The sequence below is a fragment of the Ovis aries genome, chromosome 5 (genome assembly GCF_016772045.2).
Source record: "Ovis aries strain OAR_USU_Benz2616 breed Rambouillet chromosome 5, ARS-UI_Ramb_v3.0, whole genome shotgun sequence".
NCBI lineage: Eukaryota > Metazoa > Chordata > Mammalia > Artiodactyla > Bovidae > Ovis > Ovis aries.
In genome coordinates, this window is record NC_056058.1 from 49,131,390 (window position 1) to 49,156,296 (window position 24,907).

Here is a 24,907-nt window from a genome sequence, read left to right on the forward strand (position 1 = left end):
TACAGCCACACCCCATCTAATTTCCTTAGGGAAACCAGTGTTAATTTCATACACATACTTACAACAAATCATATTCAATGTTCATATACAGATCTTGGCTTTTGTTTGTTTTCATAAAAAGAGAATTACTTATACATTACTTTGCCACTTATTCATCAGGACAATGTTCAGATATATCTATCAACAACTGCAAAAACACATTTTCTTTTTTTTTGGTACTCTACATGAAATAGTTTTGTTCAGTTTTTTTTTTTTTTTCTTTAAGGTATTTTTGTTTGGAAAACTCAACCTAGAAGAGTTGAGCTGACAAAAATTATAAAGTAGGAAATAATAAAAACCTGGTTACTACAAGGTAAGTTTTCTTTTTTTCTGTCGTTTGCTTATTTGTTTTGTTTCACAATACATTTTCTAAGCTACAAAGCCATTATCAAGTCTGCTTAAATTTTCATCAGTAGTCAAACAAAAATAAGCCTAATTAACTTAAAACACCACATGCTTGCCCAGGCCATGCCAAGTTGGTGTCCCTGAGAAATCCCCAAAAGGCTATAAGGGATGTCTCATCAATTCAGTAAAAGGCTGAGTCAGATTCTGAACCACTGCCTCAAATAGTATTCAAAGAAATTAGATAAAGTGACCTATGAAGTCACTGTATCCACCCCCATCTCAGGAAATCCTGGTCCCCAAAAATAATGACCAATTTTTTGTCCTATCCAACTTTTACTACATAGAGGATAGACCATTCACCAAAGTCCAAGAAAACTATTTCATTAAAGGTTTTAAGGACTTCCCAGGTGCCTTCCCTGGTAGCTCAGCTGGTAAAGAATCCACCTGCAATGCAGGAGACCCCAATTCGATCCCTGTGTTGGGAAGATGTCCTGGAGAAGGAAATGGCAACCCACTCCAGTGTTCCTGGACAGAGGAGCTGGGCAGGCTACAGTCCATGGGCCTAGTCACAAAGAGTCAGACACAAGTCAGACAACTAAACAGCAATAGCAAAGGTTTTAATGTGTAAGAAAATGATAATAATAAACTCCCAATTTTCCAAACACTTATAAAGTTATTATTCTTACCTATCATCTTTTTCCTTAAGATAAAAAAGATTGTTTTCTTGACTGGAGCACTATCCTTCAGATAGATAATTAGTTTTAGCTTGGTTGCCATGCCCTCCTTCAGGGAATCTTCCCAATCTAGGGACTGAACCCAGGTCTCCTGCACTGCAGGCAGATTCTTTACTGTCTGAGCCACCAGGGAAGCCCAATTACAGCTTACTACTCACTGTTCCAGAAAAACATCTATTTCTGCTTTATTGACTAGGCCAAAGCCTTTGACAGTGTGGATCACAATAAACTGTGGAAAATTCTGAAAGTGATGGGAATACCAGACCACCTAACCTGCCTCTTGAGAAATCTGTATGCAGGTCAGGAAGCAACAGTTAGAACTGGACATGGAACAACAGACTTGTTCCAAATAGGAAAAGGAGTACGTCAAGGCTGTATATTGTCACCCTGCTTATTTAACTTATATGCAGAGTACATCAAGAGAAACACTGGGCTGGAAGAAACATAAGCTGGAATCAAGATTGCCGGGAGAAATATCAATAACCTCAGATATGCAGATGACACCACCATTATGGCAGAAAGTGAAGAGGAGCTAAAAGCCTCTTGATGAAAGTGAAAGAGGAGAGTGAAAAAGTTGGCTTAAAGCTCAACATTCAGAAAACAAAGATCATGGCATCTGGTCCCATCACTTCATGGGAAATAGATGGGAAACAGTGGAAACAGTGTCAGACTTTATTTTTGGGGGCTCCAAAATCACTGCAGATGGTGACTGCAGCCATGAAATTGAAAGATGCTTACTCCTTGGAAGAAAAGTTATGACCAACCTAGAGAGTATATTCAAAAGCAGAGACATTACTTTGCCGACTAAGGTCCGTCTAGTCAAGGCTATGGTTTTTCCTGTGGTCATGTATGGATGTGAGAGTTGGACTGTGAAGAAGGCTGAGTGCCGGAGAATTGATGCTTTTGAACTGTGGTGTTGGAGAAGACTCTTGAGAGTCCCTTGGACTGCAAGGAGATCCAACCAGTCATTCTGAAGGTGATCAGTTTTGTAAGGAATGATGCTAAAGCTGAAACTCCAGTACTTTGGCCACCTCATGTGAAGAGTTGACTCACTGGAAAAGGCTCTGATGCTGGGAGGGATTGGGGGCAGGAGGAGAAGGGGACGACCGAGGATGAGATGGCTGGATGGCATCACGGACTCGATGGACGTGAGTGAACTGAGTGAACTTTGTTTTCTGAGTGAACTCCGGGAGGTGGTGATGGACAGGGAGGCCTGGCGTGCTGTGATTCATGGGGTCGCAAAGAGTCGGACACAACTGAGCAACTGAACTGAACTGAACTCACTCTGTCCTTATCTAGAATTACAACATGTAAGAGTCATATATCTAGATTCTTTAACTACTATCATTACCCACTCTCATGCCCATCTACCACAATATGTGGTATTTATATACACACTGTGCTTTTATTTTTTAAGAATAAACATATTCACTCAAAGGCAATGGAAGAAACACATTCAGCTTAACAATATCCTATCCTAAAGTATCAAAACTCCCTAAAGTTTTAAGAGACTAGTCTTTTTTTTGGTCATACACTGCCATAAAAAGACTGCATCATTAGCTCTAGCACAATCGGAAAAAATAAAGACAATGTGACATGACCTTGGTAGGCATACATTTTCATTTAATGTGACAAAATGAGGTCATTACTTTTCTCCTAAAAGCTGACTACAGCTATCATTATTCACTCAAAACCTACTTACTTCCAATTCTTTAATTTTTTCTTCTGCTATCTTCTGTTTCTCTAACAGCTGATTATGAATTGCCTCCTTGGATTGAAGAATAAACCTAAAAACACAAAAACGTTGAAGATTAAGCCACTTGACCACTATGTTCATCAATAACCATATGCCACAAATACTAAACGAAGAAAACCAGAAGGATCATTGCCCAACTCAGAACAAACAAAATGCATTATTATGTTAATATGACCAACTTCCTCAGGAAACGTCCTCAGGCTGAAGCCTTCTTGGCTGAGAAGGAATAAAAGTTTAAAAGTAAATTTTGCCTTCATGGCTTAAGAAGGGAATCAGGCTTCAAGGATATTCATAGACAAGAAAAAAAGAAAGGGAGATAAAAATCTGTTGCAGGCGAAAAGAAAACTGAACAAACAATAACCCCCCCCCAACTTTAATTTTTCAGTTTTCTGTATCAAATTTTATCTAGATATCTTTCAAACAATATTTGTAAGTCACAGCTCTTCCTCCAATCTTTAAAAGATTTTCTCTGTAACAGCAGTAACTCATGACCTTTTAAAGTCACAATCAAGTACTGTGTTAGGATCAATGCATTAGTGTTTATGAGTTCCTCACACAAAAAGCACTGTATAAGGCCCAGTATCTTTTACTATATCCAGAGTGTATAATACCTCTGAAAAGCTCAAAAAGCACAAGTGGAAATTTTCAACTTTTTCCATTTTACATTTGGGCACATTAGTTACAGTAGATGAGGGTAGAAATATGGGGAAGCTTTAAAAATTAATACTAAATCTGTTTTGGGACTTTATGTTCATAAGTCTTGCTGCAGGCAAAGGAAGAATGAACTATTTTTATGGCCTAAAGTAAGTAAACCGAAATATTTCCCTTCCACTGGAAGCAAGGGGAAAATCTCAATTACTCAAATCTCTTTCAGAGTTGTCCAACTCAGTCATAACAAATTTTTTTCAAAATTAATTACACAGACTGTTTCTTCTCTTTGCATATAACATAAGAGTTTAGCAAAAAACTAAACATCATCTCTTAAGAAGCCGTACAAGAAAGCACATCAAGTTAGCAATAGAATGTTTCCTCTACCAGAGTCACAAAAACAACACTGTATCTAGGTAGGTTCTTACCAGGAGGGTCTGTTATCACAGACAAAAACAACAAAAAAGAACAACTCTAGCTTTGCCCAGACACCTGGGAGGAAACTTTTTTCCTCTCTTCATGAATACACCCTGTCATACATAAAATATAGTCTGGTGTGATACTTTCTTTCACTCCACAAATTATTAAACATGTGTCCTGAGAAGGACAGGCCAGAAAATTTAATTGATAATCCTAGTCTTCAGTACTAACTTGACCCTTTGCAAAAATCTTATTCATATATTTACTGCAAAGATAGCCCACATTCATGCAAAACAAGGATTACCATGTGATGCTTTGTGTCCAAAATACTCATATTATTAGTCCAAGAGACAGGTGTTATTTCTGACAAGACTACTATTTACAGAGTATTTTTCTCAGAACTAATTATTTAGTGTAGTATTCAAGGAAAAGAGTGGTTTTGAACTGTAATAAGTCTTGGTGACAACATATAAAAAGGATCACAAATCAAGGCCCCAGAGTTACCAAATTATGTCATTATATGCACAATTTTACTAACAAAGGCTTTTGGCCAAGGAAATAATTTTCAGAGTAAAATATACATTTCTAAATAGCACTGATTGCTGGCCAGAGAGTAGTATTCTCAAATTATAGGTCATTAAACATTATCTTTATTAGTGTCTGGGAAATTCTCAAAGCTAAGATTAGAGGTCAAGTCATTACTTATGTGGTCTTTAAAAATAAAGTATCTGAACAGATACTAAATCCCTTGAGCAGAAAATAAAATTACTAGAAAGCAAGAACACTCAACAAAAACATGTTTTTCCAAGACCACACACACCTGAGGTATCTATACTGAACTGGGCCAACTTCAAAGGCCAGAGAGATGTCATCAAAGCTGGCCAATCTACTTACAAGCCTGATGACATCTCAGCCTTGAAAATTTTAAACAGGGGTGAGTATGGAGTAAACGCAAATGTCTACTTCAAAGAATAATTACATAGACAAAATTCAAAAAAAACTTACAGAAAATTTGGTTTAGTCCTCAATTTTTAAAATGCCAAAGATACACTGTATTGAGGACTGGAAGGAGTCCCCAGAAACATTTGAATTTCTGGGAAAAGTCTTTAGAAAACACCTTTATCTAGTGTCAAAAAGAAAAAAAAAAAAAAAACGAGTTATTAGATGTTATTTTGAAGATAGCTATTCAAAGAAAGAGAGGAAAACAACAGAATGGGAAGGACTAGAGAACTCTTCAAGAAAATTAGAGATACCAAGGGAACATTCCATGCAAAGATGAGCTTGATAAAGGACAGAAATGGTATGGACAGAAGCAGAAGATATTAAGAAGAGGTGGCAAGAATACAAGGAAGAACTGTACAAAAAGATCTTCATGACCAAGATAATCATGATGGTGTGATCACTGACCTAGGGTGATTCACTTCATCCTGGAATGTGAAGTCAAGTGGGCCTTAGAGAGCATCACTACAAACAAAGCTAGTGAAGGTGATGGAATTCCAGTGGAGCTGTTTCAAACCCTGAAAGATGATGCTGTGAAAGTGCTGCACTCAATATGCCAGCACATTTGGAAAACTCAGCAGTGGCCACAGGACTGGAAAAGGTCAGTTTTCATTCCAATCCCAAAGAAAGGCAATGCAAAAGAATGCTCAAGCTACCACACAATTGCACTCATCTCACATGCTACTAAAGTAATGCTCAAAATTCTCCAAGCCAGACTTCAGCAATACGTGAACCATGAACTTCCAGATGTTCAAGCTGGTTTTAAAAAAGGCAGAGGAACCAGAGATCAAATTTCCAACATCCTCTGGATCATCGAAAAAGCAAAAGAGTTCCAGAAAAACATCTATTTCTGCTTTATTGACTAGGCCAAAGCCTTTGACGGTGTGGATCACAATAAACTGTGGAAAATTCTGAAAGAGATGGGAATACCAGACCACCTGACCTGCCTCTTGAGAAACCTATATGCAGATCAGGAAGCAACAGTTAGAACTGGACATGGAACAACAGACTGGTTCCAAACAGGAAAAGGAGTATGTCAAGGCTGTATACTGTCACCCTGCTTATTTAACTTATATGCAGAGTACATCATGAGAAACGCCAGAAGAAGCACAAGTTGGAATCAAGATTGCCGGGAGAAATATCAATAACCTCAGATATGCAGATGACACCACCCTTATGGCAGAAAGTGAAGAAAAACTAAAGAGCCTCTTGATGAAAGTGAAAGAGGAGAGTGAAAATGTTGGCTTAAAGCTTAACATTCAGAAAACGAAGATCATGGCATCTGGTCCCATCACTTCATGGGAAATAGACGGGGAAACAGTGGCTGACTTCATGTTTTTGGGCTCCAAAATCACTGCAGATGGTGGTGACTGCAGCCATGAAATTGAAAGACGCTTACTCCTTGGAAGGAAAGTTATGACCAACCTAGATAGCATATTGAAAAGCAGAGACATTACCTTGCCAACAAAGGTCCATCTAGTCAAGGCTATAGTTTTCCAGTGGTCATGTATGGATGTGAGAGTTGGACTATAAAGAAAGCTGAGCGTGAATTGATGCTTTTGGACTGTGGTGTTGGAGAAGACTCTTGAGAGTCCCTTGGACTGCAAGGAGATGCAACCAGTCCATCCTAAAGGAGATCAGTCCTGGGTGTTCACTGGAAGGACTGATGCTGAAGCTGAAACTCCAATACTTCGGCCACTTCATGTGAAGAGTTGACTCACTGGAAAAGACTCTGATGCTGGAAGGGATTGGGGGCAGGAGGAGAAGGGGACGAGAGAGGATGAGATGGCTGGATGTCTTCACTGACTCGATGGACATGAGTTTGGGTGAACTCCGGGAGTTGGTGATGGACAAGGGTGCCTGGCACCCTACGATTCATGGGGTCGCAAAGAGTCGGACACGACTGAGCAACTGAACTGATGAGTGGTATATAATAAGTATTATGTATACTACTTCTCAAAGTAGAGACTCTCATAAGCATCTTGCCTGATAATTTATGGAAAGCCAAATGGTAGATAAACTGTTCTACAACTCAGAATTTGCCCCAAAGGAAAAATAGAGCATGAAATGAAAAGTTATTTTCATATAACAAATGATATATCCAAAACATACTTATTAATACTCAATATTACCTAACCTACAATTGTCACTGCTTTGTAAAAAAGCCTCTACATTGGAAATCAATGCCATGTGGCTATGCACGTAATCCATCAATGATGCGTAGCCTGCTGTTTCATTTCCTCATTTATTTATAACTATGCCATCTGAAAAACATAATTTTACAATGACTTCTGGTTTTATTTGAGAAACATCAGAAGCTGTGTTCTGAACTGTCCTACAGTTTGGTACATAACTTCCATTTTCTAATGATTCAGCATGTATCAAAAGTGTTGTTCACTGCCAAAACACAACCTGGAATCAGTAGCAATGCTGTCTTTTGGCTACACTTGCAAAGTATGGTAACCTGGACACACACTATTCAGAAATAACAATACGTTTATGATAATGCATTTTGTCTGGGTGGGAAATTTTTAGAATTTAAAAACATATTTTAGTGGTATTTAAGGAATCCACAAATTATACAGCATAGAAAAAGCTAAATAAGAATGAGCATATCTTATTCCTTTGTCTCATTCCATGATGATGCAAAAACTCTTTGCCTGTGTGCACAAAGACCTACATGCAAAATTTTTTTATTTCATAGTTTTTTAGCAAAACAAAAACAAACAACAACCTAAATCCCTAAATCCCTAAAAAAGCAATTAAAAAATTACTCAGCCTTTCACAACTCTCCACAATGTAAAAGGCTGAGTAAGACTTTTATTATTGGCATCTTGTAGAGCAGAAATCCAGGACAAAGGAAAAAAAAATGTTTTTTAACATTTTGCTGAGCAACCACAAATATTCCACAATGTGGAGAAAAGGGAACCCTTGTGCACTGTTGGTGGGGATATAAATTGGTGCAGTCACTACAGAAAACAGTATAGAGATACCTCAAAAAATTAAATATAGAACTATCCTATGATTCAGCAATTCCACTTCTGAGTATTTATCAGAAGAAAATGAAAACACAAATTAGAAAAGATATATTCACCAATATGTTCATTGCATCATTATTTGTAATAGTTAGGATATGGAAAGAACCTAAGTGTCCATCAATAGATGAATGGATTAAAGACATAAGATATATACATATATATACACACCTAAATATATGATGAAATATTACTCAGCCATAAAAAAAATGAAATCTTCCCATATGTGACAATATGAATAGAACCAGAGGATGTTACGCTAAGTGAAATTAGTCAAAGGAAGACAAATACCATATGATTTCACTTATATGTGGAATCTAAAAAACAAATTAACAAACTTAGCAAAAAAGAAACACTGTTATAGATACAGAGAACTAACAGGCAACCATCAGAGAGGAGAGGGTAAGGAGAAGAAACAAGTGAGGGAGATAATGAGGAACAAAATTCCAGGTGCAAAATAAATGAGTCAAAGGTATAAAATGTACAGCATGGGGGTCACACTCAACAACATCTTTCTATGGTGACATATCACAACTAGATTTGCCACGGTGATCACTTTGAAATGTACAGAAACATCAAGTCACCATGCTGTATAACAGGAACTAACATAACATTTTAGGTCAATTATACTTTAAAGACACACTAACTCATAGAAAAAGAAATCAGATTTGTAGTTATGAGAAGCAGGGAGTGAGGGAAGGGGAACTGGATAAAGGCAGTCAAAAGGTACAAACTTCCTGTAAGACAAATAAGTATTAGAGATGTAGTGTTTAACATAGTAAATATAATTAACATTACTGTATGTTATATATGAAGTTGTAGAGTAAGTCCTAAAAGTTCTCCTCACAAAGAAAAACACATTTTTCTCTAGTCTTTAATTGTGTATCTAAGAGATAAATGTTCACTAAATGAAGATCATGGCATCTGGTCCCATCACTTCATGGGAAATAGATGGGGAAACAGTGGAAACAGTGTCAGACTTTATTTTGGGGGGCTCCAAAATCACTGCAGATGGTGACTGCAGCCATGAAATTAAAAGACACTTACTCCTTGGAAGAAAAGTTATGACCAACCTAGATAGCATATTCAAAAGCAGAGACTTTACTTTGCTAACAAAAGTCTGTCTAGTCAAGGCTATGGTTTTTCCAGTGGTCATGTATGGATGAAAGAGTTGGACTGTGAAGAAAGCTGAGCGCTGAAGAATTGATGCTTTTGAACTGTGGTGTTGGAGAAGACTCCTGAGAGTCCCTTGGATTGCAAGGAGATCCAACCAGTCCATTCTGAAGGAGATCAGTCCTGGGTGTTCATTGGAAGGAATGATGCTAAAGCTGAAACTCCAGTACTTTGGCCATTTCATGTAAAGAGTTGACTCATTAGAAAACACTCTGATGCTGGGATGGATTGGGGGCAAGAGGAAAAGGGGACGAGAGAGGATGAGATGGCTGGATGGCATCACGGACTCAATGGACGTGAGTTTGAGCGAACTCCGGTAGATGGTGATGGACAGGGAGGCCTGGCGTGCTGCGATTCATGGGGTCGCAAAGAGTCAGACACGACTGAGCGACTGAACTGAACTGAACTGAAATTTAGGTGACAAACATTTCATAATGTATGTAAGCCAAATCATTAAGCTGTATACCTTAAACATACACAATGCTTTTTTGTCAATTACATCTCATTAAAACTAACAGAATAAAAAAAGAAATACTCTACAAAGGGCCAAAATGAAGTGAAATGTGGACATGAATTTGAGCAAACTCCAGGAGATAGTGAAGGACAGGGAAGCCTGGTGTGCTGCAGTCCATGAGGTCACAAAGAGTTGAACACAACTTCGCAACTGAACAACTACAAGAAAGCAATAAACTGGTTTTCACCTTGAGCGATTCTGCTGAATCCTAGAGACCCTGAGCATCCAAACTGTCAAAGAAACAGGATTTAAAACAGGAGATAAAACCTAGGCACCATCCAAAGTAAGGATGTTATTTAGATAATCCTGAATTAAAGGATTCCACCTCCAGTCTAGGGAGGGGGGGAAAAAAACTTGTTTCTCAGTATGTAAAATAAAAGAAACTCATCTATCTATACCATGATATTGAGTAAAATGAAAAAAAAAAAAAAAAAAGTCCCCTAAGAATTTGTAACACTAAGCTGACTTCCTCATGGGCTGTGGTCCAAATTCAAGCTGATTTCCTCATGGGCTGTGGTCCAAATCCAACCTATCAGGGAATTACCTGGAAGCCAGTGGTTAGGACTCCACGCTTTCACTACCAAGCATGCAAGTTCAATCCCTGGTCAGGGAACTAAGATTCCACAAGCTGTGCAGCGTGGCCAAAAATAAAACACACACACACACACAAAAAAAAAACCCTAGTATATATGGTTCAGAAAATTTCACTCACAGAATTTATAGTGTTCCTACTCACATAAATGGCAAAGGTCTAGTAAACGTGAAGATGGGTTAAGAAAAACTAATCAAACTGAAACACAAAGAGGAAAAAATGGTGTGAAAACCAATAAAACAAAGCAAAAACAGGATATAGTAGGCAAGAGATAATAATTAAGCTGCCTAACATATGTGTTGGAGAAGGAAATGGCAACCCACTCCAGTATTCTTGCCAGGATTCCATGGACAGAAGAGCCTGGTGGGCTACAGTCCATGGAGTCGCAAAGAGTTGGACACAACTGAGCAACTAACACACAACATATGTGTAATTAGAGACCCAAAAATAGAAGAAGAATTTTAGAGAAATATTTGAAGAAATAATGGACAAAAATTTTCTAAAACAAATGAAAAAAAGAAGCCAAATCACAGTTCCAAGACACCCAGAGAAACCCAAACAAAAATAAATACAACCGAACAAAATTATGTGTAACATAATCAAACTATTGAGAAATAGAAAGAAAACTTTGAAGGTAGAAAATGATACATTGTATTAAAAGAAACAATGGTAAGCGTTACATCAAACTTCTTGCTACAAATTATGCAAGGAAGAAGACAATGGAATGACATTTTCAGTGTACTAAAAGACAAAAGCTATTAACCAGCATTACACACACATTGAACATATCTTTCAAAAATGAACAGGAAATTCAAACTAACACACACTGAGAGAATTTATTCTAGCAAACATAAACAAGAAATTTCCTAAGTAGTTGTTCCAGCAGGAGTATGATAACATATGTCAACTTACAAAGAAATGAAAAGCACTAAAAATATTACAAATTAAGATAAATATACTGCTCAATGTTATGTGCCAGACTGGATGGGAACGGGGTTTAGGAGAGAATGGATATGTGTATATGTATAACTGAGTCCCTTTGCTATTCACCTGAAACTACCACAACACTGGTAAAATCGGCTATACCCCAATACAAAATAAAAAGTTTAAAGTTTAGAATAACAACAAAAAAGATGTAAATATAAAATACATGTTTTCCTCATTGTTAATGATTTTAAAAATAGTTCACTGTCTAAAACATGGGTTGACAAGCTTGCTTGCAGGCTGAATTGGTCACACTCATTTGTTTACAGAATGTCTATGGTTGCTTTCTCCCAACAATGGCAGGTAAGTAAGAGAGCTGAGACAGGAATTATACAGTTGGCAAACCTATTTATATCCCATTAAAAAGCAAGCTTGTCAAATTCTGTAAAGCAGTTATTCAATAAAAAAGCTTGTTAACCCTTGATCTAAAGCAAAATAGTAACAATATACAGTGGATTTCAACACATATCTTTAAATGTATAACAATAAAAAAAGAATGCAGAAATTTGAAATATAACAAGATGAAGTGATATTATTTAACAACAGGTTACAATAAACTAAAGACATATTGCAAAAAACTAAGGTAATAGCTAAATAAAAAAAAAATTTACTAAAGACTAATAAGCCAAAATGAAGATAACACAGGATCATAAAACATACTCAATCTAAAAGAAGGCAGAAAAAGAAAAAAAGGAATACAGAACAGATGAGAAAAAGACAAAGCAAGCAGCAACGTGGTAGATTTAAATCCAATTACAGCATTAATTACTGGAAACGTAAATGATCTAAAGACCCCAATTAAAAGGCAAAGATTGCCAGATTTAATCTAACAGCATGACTCAACTACATGCAATCACAAGAAACCCTCTTTCAATAAAAAGACACAGATTTGTCCCAAGTAAAAGCACAACCACACCCTCAAGGACGGAAATAATCAAAAGATAATAATTTTTTAAGAGCATATGCAAAAGTTGGAACCCTCATACTTTGCTGATGGATACATGAAATGCTATAGCTGCTGTAGAACATTGACAGTTCCTTAAAATGTTAGTTACACTTCAGCAATTCTACTTCTAGAAATATACTAAGAGAAAAGAACAAATACACACAGACACACATGCACAAAAACTTGACTATAAGTGTTCAAAGTAGATTATTCACAGTAACCAAAAAGTACAATTAAAATGTGCATCAAATGATAAATGGATAAATAAAATGTGGCATAGTCATACAAAGGAATATTATTTGGCAATAAAAAGGAACAAAGTACTGACACATGCTACAACGTGGATTAACCTTTAACACATAATGCTGACAAGATAGACACGATCATACACTACATGACTGTAAGGTTATATTTATGTGAAATATCCAAAATGGGCAAGTCTATACAGACAGAATGATTAGTGATTGCAAACGGTGAGGGGGAGGGCTTCCCAGGTGGTGCAGGGGTAAAGAATCCACCTGCCAATGCAGGAGACACAAGAGACATGGGTTCAATTTCTGGGTTGGAGAGATCCCTTAAAGAAGGAAATGGCAAGCCACTCCAGTATTCTGGCCTGGGAAACTCCGTGGACAGAGGAGTCTGGCAAGCTACAGTCTATGGCGATGCAGAGAGTCAGACACAACTAAGCATGCACGCGCACACACACACAAAACACATGGCCAGAGGAAAGGGGTATTATGGAATAATTGATAATAGGTTTAAGAATACTTTTTGTGGCTATATTTTTTTGGAGACTTCCCTAGTGGTCCAGTGGTTAAGAATCCACCTGTCAATGCAGGGACACAGGTTCGAACCCTGCTCCAGGATGATTCCATGTGTCATGGGGCAACAAACACCTTGAGCCACAACTACTGAAGCCTGCACACCCTAGAACCTGTGCTCTGCATTAAGAGAAGTCACTGCAATGAGAAGCTCACTCATGTACCCCCACTGACCACAACTAGAAAAAAGTCTGTGCACAGCAACAAAGACCCAGTGTAGCCAAAAATATATAAAAGTCTTTTAAAATTTCATAAACATTAAAAAAAAAAACACTAAACTGTATACTCAAAAACCATTAAGAGTGAATTTTATTATAATTTATTTTATCTTTAAAAAAATAACCAAGGGACTTCCTTGCTGGTCCAGCGGCTAAGATTCCAAGCTCCCAATGCAGAGGGCCCGGGTTTGATCCTGGTCAGGGAACTCAATCCCACATGCCGAAACAAAAGAGTTGACATGCCACAACTAATGGTGCTGCGTACCACATCAAAGATCGAAGATCCCGTGTGCCACGACTAAGACCCAGTGCAGCCAAATAAATTTTTTTTTAATATTTAAAAAATAAAATATAGCCAAGAGTGAACTTTCCTGGTGGCCAGGTGGCTAAGACTTTGTGTTCCCAATGCAGGGGGCCTGGGTTCAATTCCTGTTCAGGGAACCAGATCCCACCATGCTGCAACTAAGAGTTTCCATGCCACAACTAAGGGTTTGCAAGCCGTGATTAAAGATCCCTCATGACACAACTAAAAGATTCTACACTCTGCAAATAAGACCTAGCACAATCAAATAAATAAGCAAAAACTTTATTTTTTTTAAGCAAAAACTTAAAAAAAAAAAGCCAAAATACTTAAACTGACATTTCATCAAAGAGGTAAGAATGACGAATAAATGCTCAACATCATTAGTTATTAAAGACAAAAATTAAGCCCACAAAGAGATACTGTTACAGTTATTACAACAGCTAGAATTAACAACAAAAAAAGACAATACCAAGTGTTGGTGAAGATGGAAGCAACTAGAACTCTCACATATAGATGGTGGGCATGCAAAATGGTATAGCCACTCGGAAAAGAGTCTGGTGGTTTCTTATAAATGTAAGCAATGATTTACCCTTCAACACAGTAACCCCACTTCTAGATATTTACCTAAGAGAAACAAAACATATGTCCATGTAAAGACTGTACACAAATATTTACGGCTGGGTTATCCAGAATTGCCAAAAACTGGAAACTCAATGTCCACGAAGAATTGCATGGACAAACTGTGGTACAATTATACAACAGTATGCTATTGAGCAATAAAAACAAACAAACTACTGATATACTAAGCAACATGGAGACGTCTCAAAACCATTGTTAAGCCAAGCAAGATAGATGCAGAAGGTTGCATAATTATGATTCTATTTACAAAACATTCTTAAAAAAGCAAAACTATAAGAACAAAAAGCAAATCAACAGTTGTTAGTGGGTGAGGGTAAAGAGACAACTAACTACAAATGAATATAAAGGAATGTTTTGAGGGGATGTAAATATTCTATAACTGTGGTGATAATTACACAGCAGCATGTTTCTCAAAACATACAGAACTATACAACTGAAATGGCTACATTTCACTCTATATAGATTATACATGAGAAACAAACATTACTTTCAACAAAATGGAAATAACAGACTAATTCTAAAATGTTGTTAACGCAGAAGAAATCCACCCTTACACACTGATCCCCAGCTAGCTACCTGCTTTGGATAGCATCATGTGGACCATGCAGATCCCACATGTCTCCAAAGTTTGGGGCATGGGGGGCCTGGGGCACATGGTGTGTAGTTATGGTTCAGCTGGGGGATCTGGAGCAGTCCTGGGAAGATGTTGCAGAAGCCTCACTGTGCGTGAAACAGCATAGAAGCCCCCTTCCTTATTACCAGTCTCTTCAAACCGTATGCCAGATATTCTCAATATTACAGTGAAATATTACATTAAATTATTTTTGGAATATTTTGAGACTGCTGAATTAAATATCAACTAAATGTAAATAATAAACCTAAGACGGCATAGTGGAAGGACGTGAGCTCACCTCTTTATGGAAACCCCAAAATCACAACTGCCGAACCATTAACAGAAAAACACTGGAACCGACCAAAAAAGATACCAAAGATAAAGAAAAATCCACAAGACAGCGCAGGAGCACAATCATGATAAAATCAAATCCTATATCCACTGGGAGGGCAACCCACAAACTAGAAAATAACTATATTACAGAAGTTCTTGCACAACAGTTCTAAGCCATGTGTCAGGCCCTCCAGCCTGCGGATCTGGCAACAAGAGTAGATCCCAGAGAATCTAGCTTTGAAGGTCAGCAGGGTTTGATCACAGGAAGTCCACAGGACTGGGGGAAACATAAACTCCATTCCTGGAGGGGGTACACAAGGTCTCAAATGCACTAGGACCCAGGGAAAAAAGCAATGACCTCAGAAGAGCCTGGGCCAAATCTACCTGCTGGAACTGGAGAGTCTCCTGTGGAAGCAAAGAGTAGCTGGGGCCCACTGCAGGGAAAAAAGACACCGGCAGCAGTAGTTCTGGGGAGTGCTCACTGGCATGAGCCCTCCTAAACGCTGCCATTTTCTCATAAGAACTGGCCCCACCCAACAACCTGTAGGTTCCAGTGCAGGTACATTTTGGATCAAAAAACCACAGCCCCATGCATTAGTAGAAAAAGTGCTTAAATTCTTTCTAAGCATACAGCTGCCCGATAAACACAACCCTTGACACAGCCTTGCCACCAGACGGACAAGACCCAGCTCCACCACCCAGAGGGCAGGAACCAGTACCTCCGAGCAGGAAACCTGCACAAGTCTCTTAGACTCATCCACCAGGAAGAAGACAGAATCAAGAACTACAATCCTGCAGCCTATGAAAGAAACTGCAGTCACAGAAAGTGAGGCACACGGAGACACCAAAGGAATACGTCCCAGATCGAAGAACAGGATGAAACCTCAGAAGAAGTGAACTGGAGATAGGCAATTGAGACAAAAAAGAATTTAGAATAACAACAGTAGAGATACTTAAGAATCTCAAGAGAAAAAATGGAGGCACATCAAGAGGATACAAGAAATGTTTAACAAAGACCTAGAAGAACTAAGAATGAACAGAGATGAACAATACAATACCTGAAATGAAAAGTACACTAGAAGAAATTAATTGCAGAATAACTGAGGCTGAAAAACGGATAAGTGAGCTGGAAGACAGAACTGTGGAAATCACTGCCATGGAACAGAAAAAAGGCAAAAGGAATTAGGACAGTCTCAGAGACCTCTGGGACAGCATTAAACATACTAACTTGAGCATTACAGGGGTCCCAGAAGGAGACAGAGAAGGCAATGGCAACCCACTCTAGTGTTCTTGCCTGGAGAGTCCCAGGGATGGAGGAGCCTGGTGGGCTGCCGTCTATGGGGTCGCACAGAGTCGGACACGACTGAAGCGACTTAGCAGCACCAGCAGAAGGAGAAGAGAGAGCAGGAAGGAACCTGATAAAATATTTTATAATAAAATTTTTATTATATAATAAAAAATTACCTGAACAGATAATGGCTGAAAACTTCTCTAACATGGGAAAGAGAAGAGTCAGCCAAGTCCATGAAGCACAGAGAGCCCCAGGCAGGATAAATCCAAGGAAGAACACGCCAAGAGACAACAGCGATCAAACTGACAAAAATTAAAGACAAAGCAAAAAATATTAAAAGCAACAAGGGACTCAGCCATTAAAAAGAATACATTTGAATCAGTTCTAATGAGGTGGATGAAACTGGAGCCTATTATACAGAGTGAAGTAAGCCAGAAAGAAAAACACCAATATACTATACTAACACATATATATGGAATTTAGAAAGATGGTAACGATAATCCTGTATGTGAGACAGCAAAAGAGACACAGATGTACAGAACAGTCTTTTGGACTCTGTGGGAGAGGGAAAAGGTGGGATGATTTGGGAGAATGGCACTGAAGTTCCATGCCAAAAATAAATAAATAAAAGCAACAAGGGAAGAGCAATAAAGAAGAAAACTTTCACAAGATTATCAGTTGATTTCTCAGCAGACAGTCTGTGGACTGTAAGGCAGTGGCACAATATATTTAAAGGGATGAAAAGGAAGAACGTACAACCAAGAACACTGTACCTAGCAAGGCTTTCATCCAGATTTGATGGGGAAAAAGCTTTACAGGCAAGCAAAAGCTAAGACAATTCAATGCCACAAGATAACCTGCAACAATTGCTAAAGGAACTTCTCTAAATAGAAAAGGCCTCTATTAGACATAAGAAAATTGCAATCACAAAAACCACCAGTAAAGGCAAGCATAAAGCTAAAGTAGTAAACATCTACACACAAATATGACATCAAAACCAGCAATACTGAGAAGAGAGCACAAATGCAGAATATTGAAAATGCATTTGAAATTAAAATACCAGTAACTAAAACAATCTTGTTTATATATAGACCGCTATAGCAAAACCTCATGGGAACCACAAACCAAAAATCTACAATAGATATGCACATAAAAAAGAAAAAGCAATCCAAACACACCACTAAAGATAGACATCAAATCACAAAGACAAAAGAGGAAGGGAAGGAGACCCACAAAAACAAATTTAAAACAACAACAGAAATAAACATATTGATAATTACCTTTAATATAAATGGATTAAATGCTCCAACAAAAAGACACAGATTGAATGGCCTCAAAAACAAGGCTCGCATATATGCTGTCTATAACAGACCCTCTTCAGATCTAGGGACACATACAGATCCAGAAGTGAGAGGACAGAAGGTATTCCATGCAAATGCAAATCAAAAGAAACCCAGAACAGCAATACTCACAGCAGACAAAACAGATACTAAAATAAAAAATGTCACAAGAGAGAAAGAAGGACACTAAATAATGAACGAGGAATCAATCCAAGAAGAAGAGTAACAATTATAAAATACGTATGTACTGAACATAGGAAGGACAGATGCTGAAACTGAAGCACCAATACTCAGACCACCTGGTGTGAAGAGCTGATTCACTGGAAACCCGGATGCTGGGAAAGACTGAAGGCAAAAGAAGAAGAGGGCAGCAGAGGATGAAATAGTCAGACAGCATCATTGACTCAACACGTCTGAGTTTAACCAAACTCCAGGACAGTGAAGGACAGGGAAGCCTAGCATGCTGCAGTCCATGTGGTCGCAGAGTCAAGATACAACAGTGACTCAACAACAACCCAACAAAGGAATACCCCAATATATAAGGCTAATTCCAACACTCGAAGAAAGAGAAATGGACATTAACACAATTAATGGTGGGGGATTTTAACACTCCACTCTCACCAATGGGCAGATCATCCAGACAGAATATCAATTTTAAAAAAACACAGGCTTTAAATGACACATTAGATCAGACAGACTTAACTGATATTTATAGGACATCCAAAACCAGCAGAATGCACTTTCTTCTCAACTGCACATGAACATTCTCTAGAACAGACCACATCTTGGGCCACAAATCAAGACTTGGTAAATTTCAGAATACTGAAATCATATATAGCACCTTTTCCAACCACAATTTTATGAGATTAGAAGTCAATTACAGAGGAAAAAAAACTGTAAAAACACAAGCATATGGAAGCTAAACAACATGCTACTAAACAACCAATAGATTAGTGATGAAATCAAAGAGGAAATTTAAAAAAATACCTAGAGACAAATGACAATGAAAATACAATGCAAAACCTGAGATATGGCAAAAGCAGTGCTAAGAAGGAAGTCCACAGCAACACAACCTTACCTCAGGAAACAAGAAAAATCTGAAACACTCTAACCTTATACCTAAAGTAACAGGGGAAGAGGAATAAACAAAACCCAAAGGTAGCAGAAGTAAGAAACCATAAAGATCAGAGTAGAAATAAACAGAGATGAAGTAAACAATAAAAGGATCAAACTAAAAGTTGGTCCTTTGAAAGATAAACAGATCTGTTAAACCTTTAGCCAAACTTATCAGGAAAAGGATAAGTTTCAATGGACACCACAGAAATATAAACAATCATGAGAGACTACTACAATCATACGCAAAAAAACCCTGACAACTTCGAAGAAATTTTCTAAATTTTTAAAAAGTACAACATTCCAAGCCTGAACCAAGAAGAAACAGAAAATATAAATAGATCAATCACAAGTACTGAAATTGAAACTGTGATTTTAAAACTCCCAAATAAACATCATAGTCAAAAGAGTCCAAAATGCAGTACCTGGATGCAATCTCAAAAACGACAGAATGATCTCTGTTCATTTTCAAGGCAATCCATTCAATATCATGGTAATGCAAGTCTATGCCCTGACTAGTAATGCTGAAGAAGTTGAAGTTGAATGGTTCTATGAAGACCGACAGGACCTTCTAGAATTAACACCCAAAAAAGATGTCCTTTTCATTATAGGGGACTGGAATGCAAAAGTAGGAAATCAAGAAACAGCTGGAGTAACAGGCAAATTTGGCCTTGGAGTACAGAATGAAGCAGGGCAAAGGTTAACAGAGTTTTGCCAAGAGAACGCACTGGTCACAGCAAACACCCTCTTCCAACAACACAAGAGAAGACTATACACATGGACATCACCAGATGGTCAACACCAAAATCAGATTGATTATATTCTTTGTAACCAAAGATGGAGAAGCTCTATACGGTCAGCAAAAACAAGACCTGGAGCTGACTGTGGCTCAGTTCATGAACTCCTTATTGCCCAATTCAGACTTAGCTTGAAGTAGGGAGAACCACTAGACCATTCAGGTATGACCTAAATCAAATCCCTAATGATTATACAGTGGAAGTGAGAAATAGATTTATGGAACTAGATGTGATGATAGAGTGCCTGAAGAACTATGAACAGAGGTTCATGACATTGTACAGGAGACAGGGATCAAGACCATCCCCAAGAAAAAGAAATGCAAAAAAGCAAAATGGCTGTCTTGGGAGGCCTTACAAATAGCCGTGAAAAGAAAAGAAGCGAAAAGCAAGGGAGAAAAAAAAGGTTAACATGTTTGAATGCAGAATTCCAAAGAATAGCAAGGAGAGATAGGAAAGCCTTCCTCAGTGATCAGTGCAAAGAAACAGGAAAACAACAGAATGGGAAAGGCTAGAGATCTCTTCAAGAAAATTAGGAGATACCAAGGTAACATTTCATGCAAATATGGGCTCAATAAAGGACAGAAATGGTATGGACCTAACAGAAGCAGAAGACATTAAGAAGCAGTGGCAAGAATACACAGAAGAACTATATACAAAAAAGATCTTAATGACCCAGATAAGCACAATGGTGTGATCACTCACCTAGAGCCAGACATCCTGGAAAGTTAAGTCAAGTGGGCCTTAGGAAGCATCACTATGAACAAAGCTAGTGGAGGTGATGGAATTCCAGCTGAGCTACTTAAAAATCCGAAAAGATGATGCTGTGAAAGTGCTGCACTCAATATGCCAGCACATTTGGACAACTTAGCAGTGGCCACAGGACTGGAAAAGGTCAGTTTTCATTCCAATCCCAAAGAAAGGCAATGCCAAAGAATGCTCAAACTACCGCACAATTGCACTCATCTCACACGCTAGTAAAATAATGCTCAAAATTCTCCAAGCCAGGCTTCAGCAATACATGAACCATGAACTTCCAGATGTTCAAGCTGGTTTTAGAGAAGCAGAGGATTGCCAACATCCACTGGATCATCAAAAAAGCAAGAGAGTTCCAGAAAAACATCTACTTCTGCTTCATTAACTATGCCAAAGCTTTTGTGTGGATCACAACAAACTGTGGAAAATTCTGAAAGAGATGGGAATACAGGCCACCTGACCTGCCTCTTGAGAAACCTATATGCAGGTCAGGAAGCCACAGTTAGAACTGGACATGGAACAACAGACTAGTTCCAAATAGGAAAAAGGGTACATCAAGACTGTATATTGTCACCCTGCTTATTTAACTCATATGCAGAGCACATCATGAGAAACGCTGGCTGGATGAAGCACAAGCTGGAATCAAGATTGCCAGGAGAAATATCAATAACCTCAGATACACAGATGACAACACCCTTATGGCAGAAAGTGAAGAACTAAAGAGCTTCTTGATGAAAGTGAGAGAGGAGAGTGAGAAAGTTGGCTTAAAGTTCAACATTCAGAAAACGAAGATCATGGCATCTGGTCCCATTACTTCATGACAAATAGATGGAGAAACAGTGGAAACAGTAGCTGAGTTTATTTTGGGGGGCTACAAAATCACTGCAGATGGTGACTGCAGCCGTGAAATTAAAAGATGCTTACTCCTTGACAGGAAAGTTATGACCAATCTAGATAGCATGTTAAAAAGCAGTGACATTACTTTGCTAACAAAGGTCCATCTCGTCAAGGCTATGGTTTTTCCAGTAGTCATGTATGGATATGAGAGTTAAACTATAAAGAAAGCTGAACGCCAAAGAATTGATGCTTTTGAACTGTGATGTTGGAGAAAACTCTTGAGAGTCCCTTGGACTGTAAGGAGATCCAACCAGTCCATCCAAGAGGAGATCAGTCCTGAGTGTTCATTGGAAGGACTGATGCTGAAGCTGAAACTCCAATACTTGGCCACCTGATGCAAAGGGCTGACTCATTTGAAAAGACCCTTATGCTGGGAAAGATTGAAGGCAAGAGGAGAAGGGGACAACAGAGGATGAGATGGCTGGATGGCATCACTGACTCAACGGAGTCTGAGTAAACTCCGGGAACTGGTGATGGACAGGGAGGCCTGGCGTGCTGCGGTCCATGGGGTCGTGAAGAGTTGGACACGACTGAGCAACTAAACTGAACTGAATAAATAAAAGTCCAGGACCAGACAGCTTCACAGGGGAATTCTATGAAACTTTCTGAGAAGAATTAACATCTATCCTTCTGAAACTCTTTCAAAATATTGCATAGGAAAGAACATTTCCAAGCTCATTCTATGATACCACCATCACCCTGATACCAAAGCCAGACAAAGATACTACAAAAAATGAAAAAATTACAGGCCAATATCACTGATGAACACAGATGCAAAAAAAAAATCAACAAAAACTAGCAAACTGTATACAACAATATATTAAAAGGATCATATACCATGATCAAGTGGGATTTATCCCAGAAGTGCAAGGATTCTTCAACATATGCAAATCATGGGATATATCACATCAACAAACTGAAGAATAAACATCATATGACCATCTCAATACATGTAGAACAACATTCTCACAAAATTCAACACCCATTTACGATAAAAAAAAATCTCCAGAAAGTGGGTATTAAGGGAACATGGCTCAATATAATAAAGGCCATACCTGACAAACCCACAGCTAACATCATATTCAATGGTGAAACGCTGAAAGCATTTTTCTCTAAGATCAGGAACAACGAGACAAGGATGTCCATTCCCACCACTGATATTCAAAACAGTGTTGGAACTCCTAGCCATGGCAATCAGAGAAGAAAAATAAAAAGAATCCAATTGGAAAAGAAGTAAAACTGTCACTGTTTGCAGATGATGTGATACTGTATTTGACAATCCTAAGGATGCTACCAAAAGCTACTAGAGCTCATCAATGAATTAGGTAAAGCAGCATGATACAAAATATACAGTATACAGAAATCTGCTGCATTTTTAAACACTAACAATGAAAAATCAGAAAGAGATCTTAAGGAGCCAATCCCAGTTACTACTGCTAGGAAAACTGCACATCTACGTGTAAAAGAATGAAATTAGAACAATTCCTAACACCATACGCAAAGATAAACTCAAAATGGATTAAAATGTAAATGTAAGAGCAAAAACCATAAAACTCTTAGAGGTAAACATAGGCAGAACATTTGACATAAAGCAAGATCCTCTATGATCCACCTTCTAGAGTAATGGAAATAAAAACAAACAAGTGGAACCTAATTAAACTTAAAAGCTTTTGCACAGCAAAGGAAATTATAAACAAGGTGAAAAGACAACCCTCAGAATTGGAGAAAATAATAGCAAATGAAACAAGTGACAAAGGGTTAATTTCCAAAATATACAAGCAGCTCATACAACTCAATACCAGAAAAATAAACAACCCAATCAAAAGGTGGGAAAAAGATCTAAACAGACATTTCCCCAAAGAAGAAATACCAGCAGCTAACAAACATGAAAAGATGCTCAACATCACTCATTATTAGAGAAATACAAATCGAAACTACAATGAGGTATCACCTCACACCAGTCAGAATAGTCATCATCAAAAAGTCTACAAACAATAAATGCTGAAGAGGGTATGGAAAAGGGTATCCTCTTGTACTACTGGTGGAAATATAAACAGCCACTATGGAGATTCCTTAAAAAACTAGGAATAAAACTACCACACGACCCAGTAATCCCACTACTATGCTTATACCCTGAGAAGACCAAAACTGAAAAAAGACACAGTACCCCAATGTTCACTGCAACACTATTTACAATAGCCAGAACATGGAAGCAACCTAGATGTCCATTGACAAGTGAATGGATAAAGAAGCTGTCATACATATATACAATGGAATACTCAGTTCAGCCGCTCAGTCGTGTCCAACTCTTTGTGACCCCATGAATTGCAGCACGCCAGGCCTCCCTGTCCATCACCAACTCCCGGAGTGCACTTAAACTCATGTCCATCAAGTTGGTGATGCCATCCAGCCACCTCATCCTCTGTCGTCCCTTCCTCCTCCTGCCCCCAATCCCTCCCAGAATCAGAGTCTTTTCCAGTGAGTCAACTCTTCACATAAAGTGGCCAAAGTACTGGAGTTTCAGCTTCAGCATCAGTCCTTCCAGTGAACACCCAGGACTGATCTCCTTTACGATGGACTGGTTGGATCTCCTTGCAGTCCAAGGGACTCTCAAGAGTCTTCTCCAACACCACAGTGCAAAAGCATCAATTCTTCAGTGCTCAGCTTTCTTCACAGTCCAACTCTCACATCCATACATGACCACTGGAAAACTATAGCCTTGACTAGATGGACCTTTGCTGACAAAGCAATATCTCTGCTTTTCAATATGCTGTCTAGGTTGGTCATAACTTTCCTTCCAAGGAGTAAGCGTCTTTTAATTTCATGGCTGCAATGACCATCTGCAGTGATTTTGGAGCCCAAAAAATAAAGCCTTAGTCATAAAAAAGAATGCATTTGAGTCAATTCTAGTGAGGTAGATGAACCTAGAGCCTATTATACAGAGTGAAGTCAGGAAGAGAAAGAGAAATATCATATACTAACATGTATGTATGGAATCTAGAAAGATGGTACTGATTAAATTATTTGCAGGGCAGCAGTGGTGAAACAGCCTTCCCTGGTAGCTTAGCTGGTAAAGAATCTGCTTGCAAAGCAGGAGACCCCAGTTCGATTCCTGGGTCGGAAGTTCCCCTGGAGAAGGGATAGGCTACCCACTCCAGCATTCTTGTGCTTCCCTGGTGGCTCAGACAGTAAAGAATTCATCTGCAGTGCAGGATACCTGGCTTGATCCCTTTGTTGGGAAGATTTCCCTGGAGGAGGGCATAACAATCCACTCCAGTATTCTTGCCTGGAGAATCCCCATGGACAGAGGTGCCTGGTGGGCTGCAGTCCATGGTATCTCAAAGAGTCAGACACAACTGAGAGACTAAGCACACACACAATGGAGAAACAGACATAGAGAACAGACTTATGGACACAGGGAAGAGAAAGAAGGTGAGATGTATGGAGAGAGTAACTACCACATGCGAACTTATATTACCACATGCAAAACAGACAGCCAATGGGAATTTGCTGTATGATTCAGGGAACTCAAACAGGGGTTCTGTAACAACCTAGAGGAGTGGGATTGGGAGGGAAATGGGAAGTAAGTTCAAGAGGGAGGGG

General features: G+C 38.5%; 1 protein-coding gene across 1 annotated transcript in view; it reads right to left on the reverse strand.

Moving 5' to 3' along the window:
• The window catches only part of PFDN1 (prefoldin subunit 1), a 71,733-nt gene that overhangs the window by 30,025 nt on the left and 16,801 nt on the right, over positions 1–24,907 (reverse strand). The window contains exon 3 of the mRNA XM_004008862.5: positions 2,821–2,905. Within this exon, the coding sequence (XP_004008911.1) occupies positions 2,821–2,905 (85 nt within the window). The remainder of the gene's footprint in view (positions 1–2,820; positions 2,906–24,907) is intronic.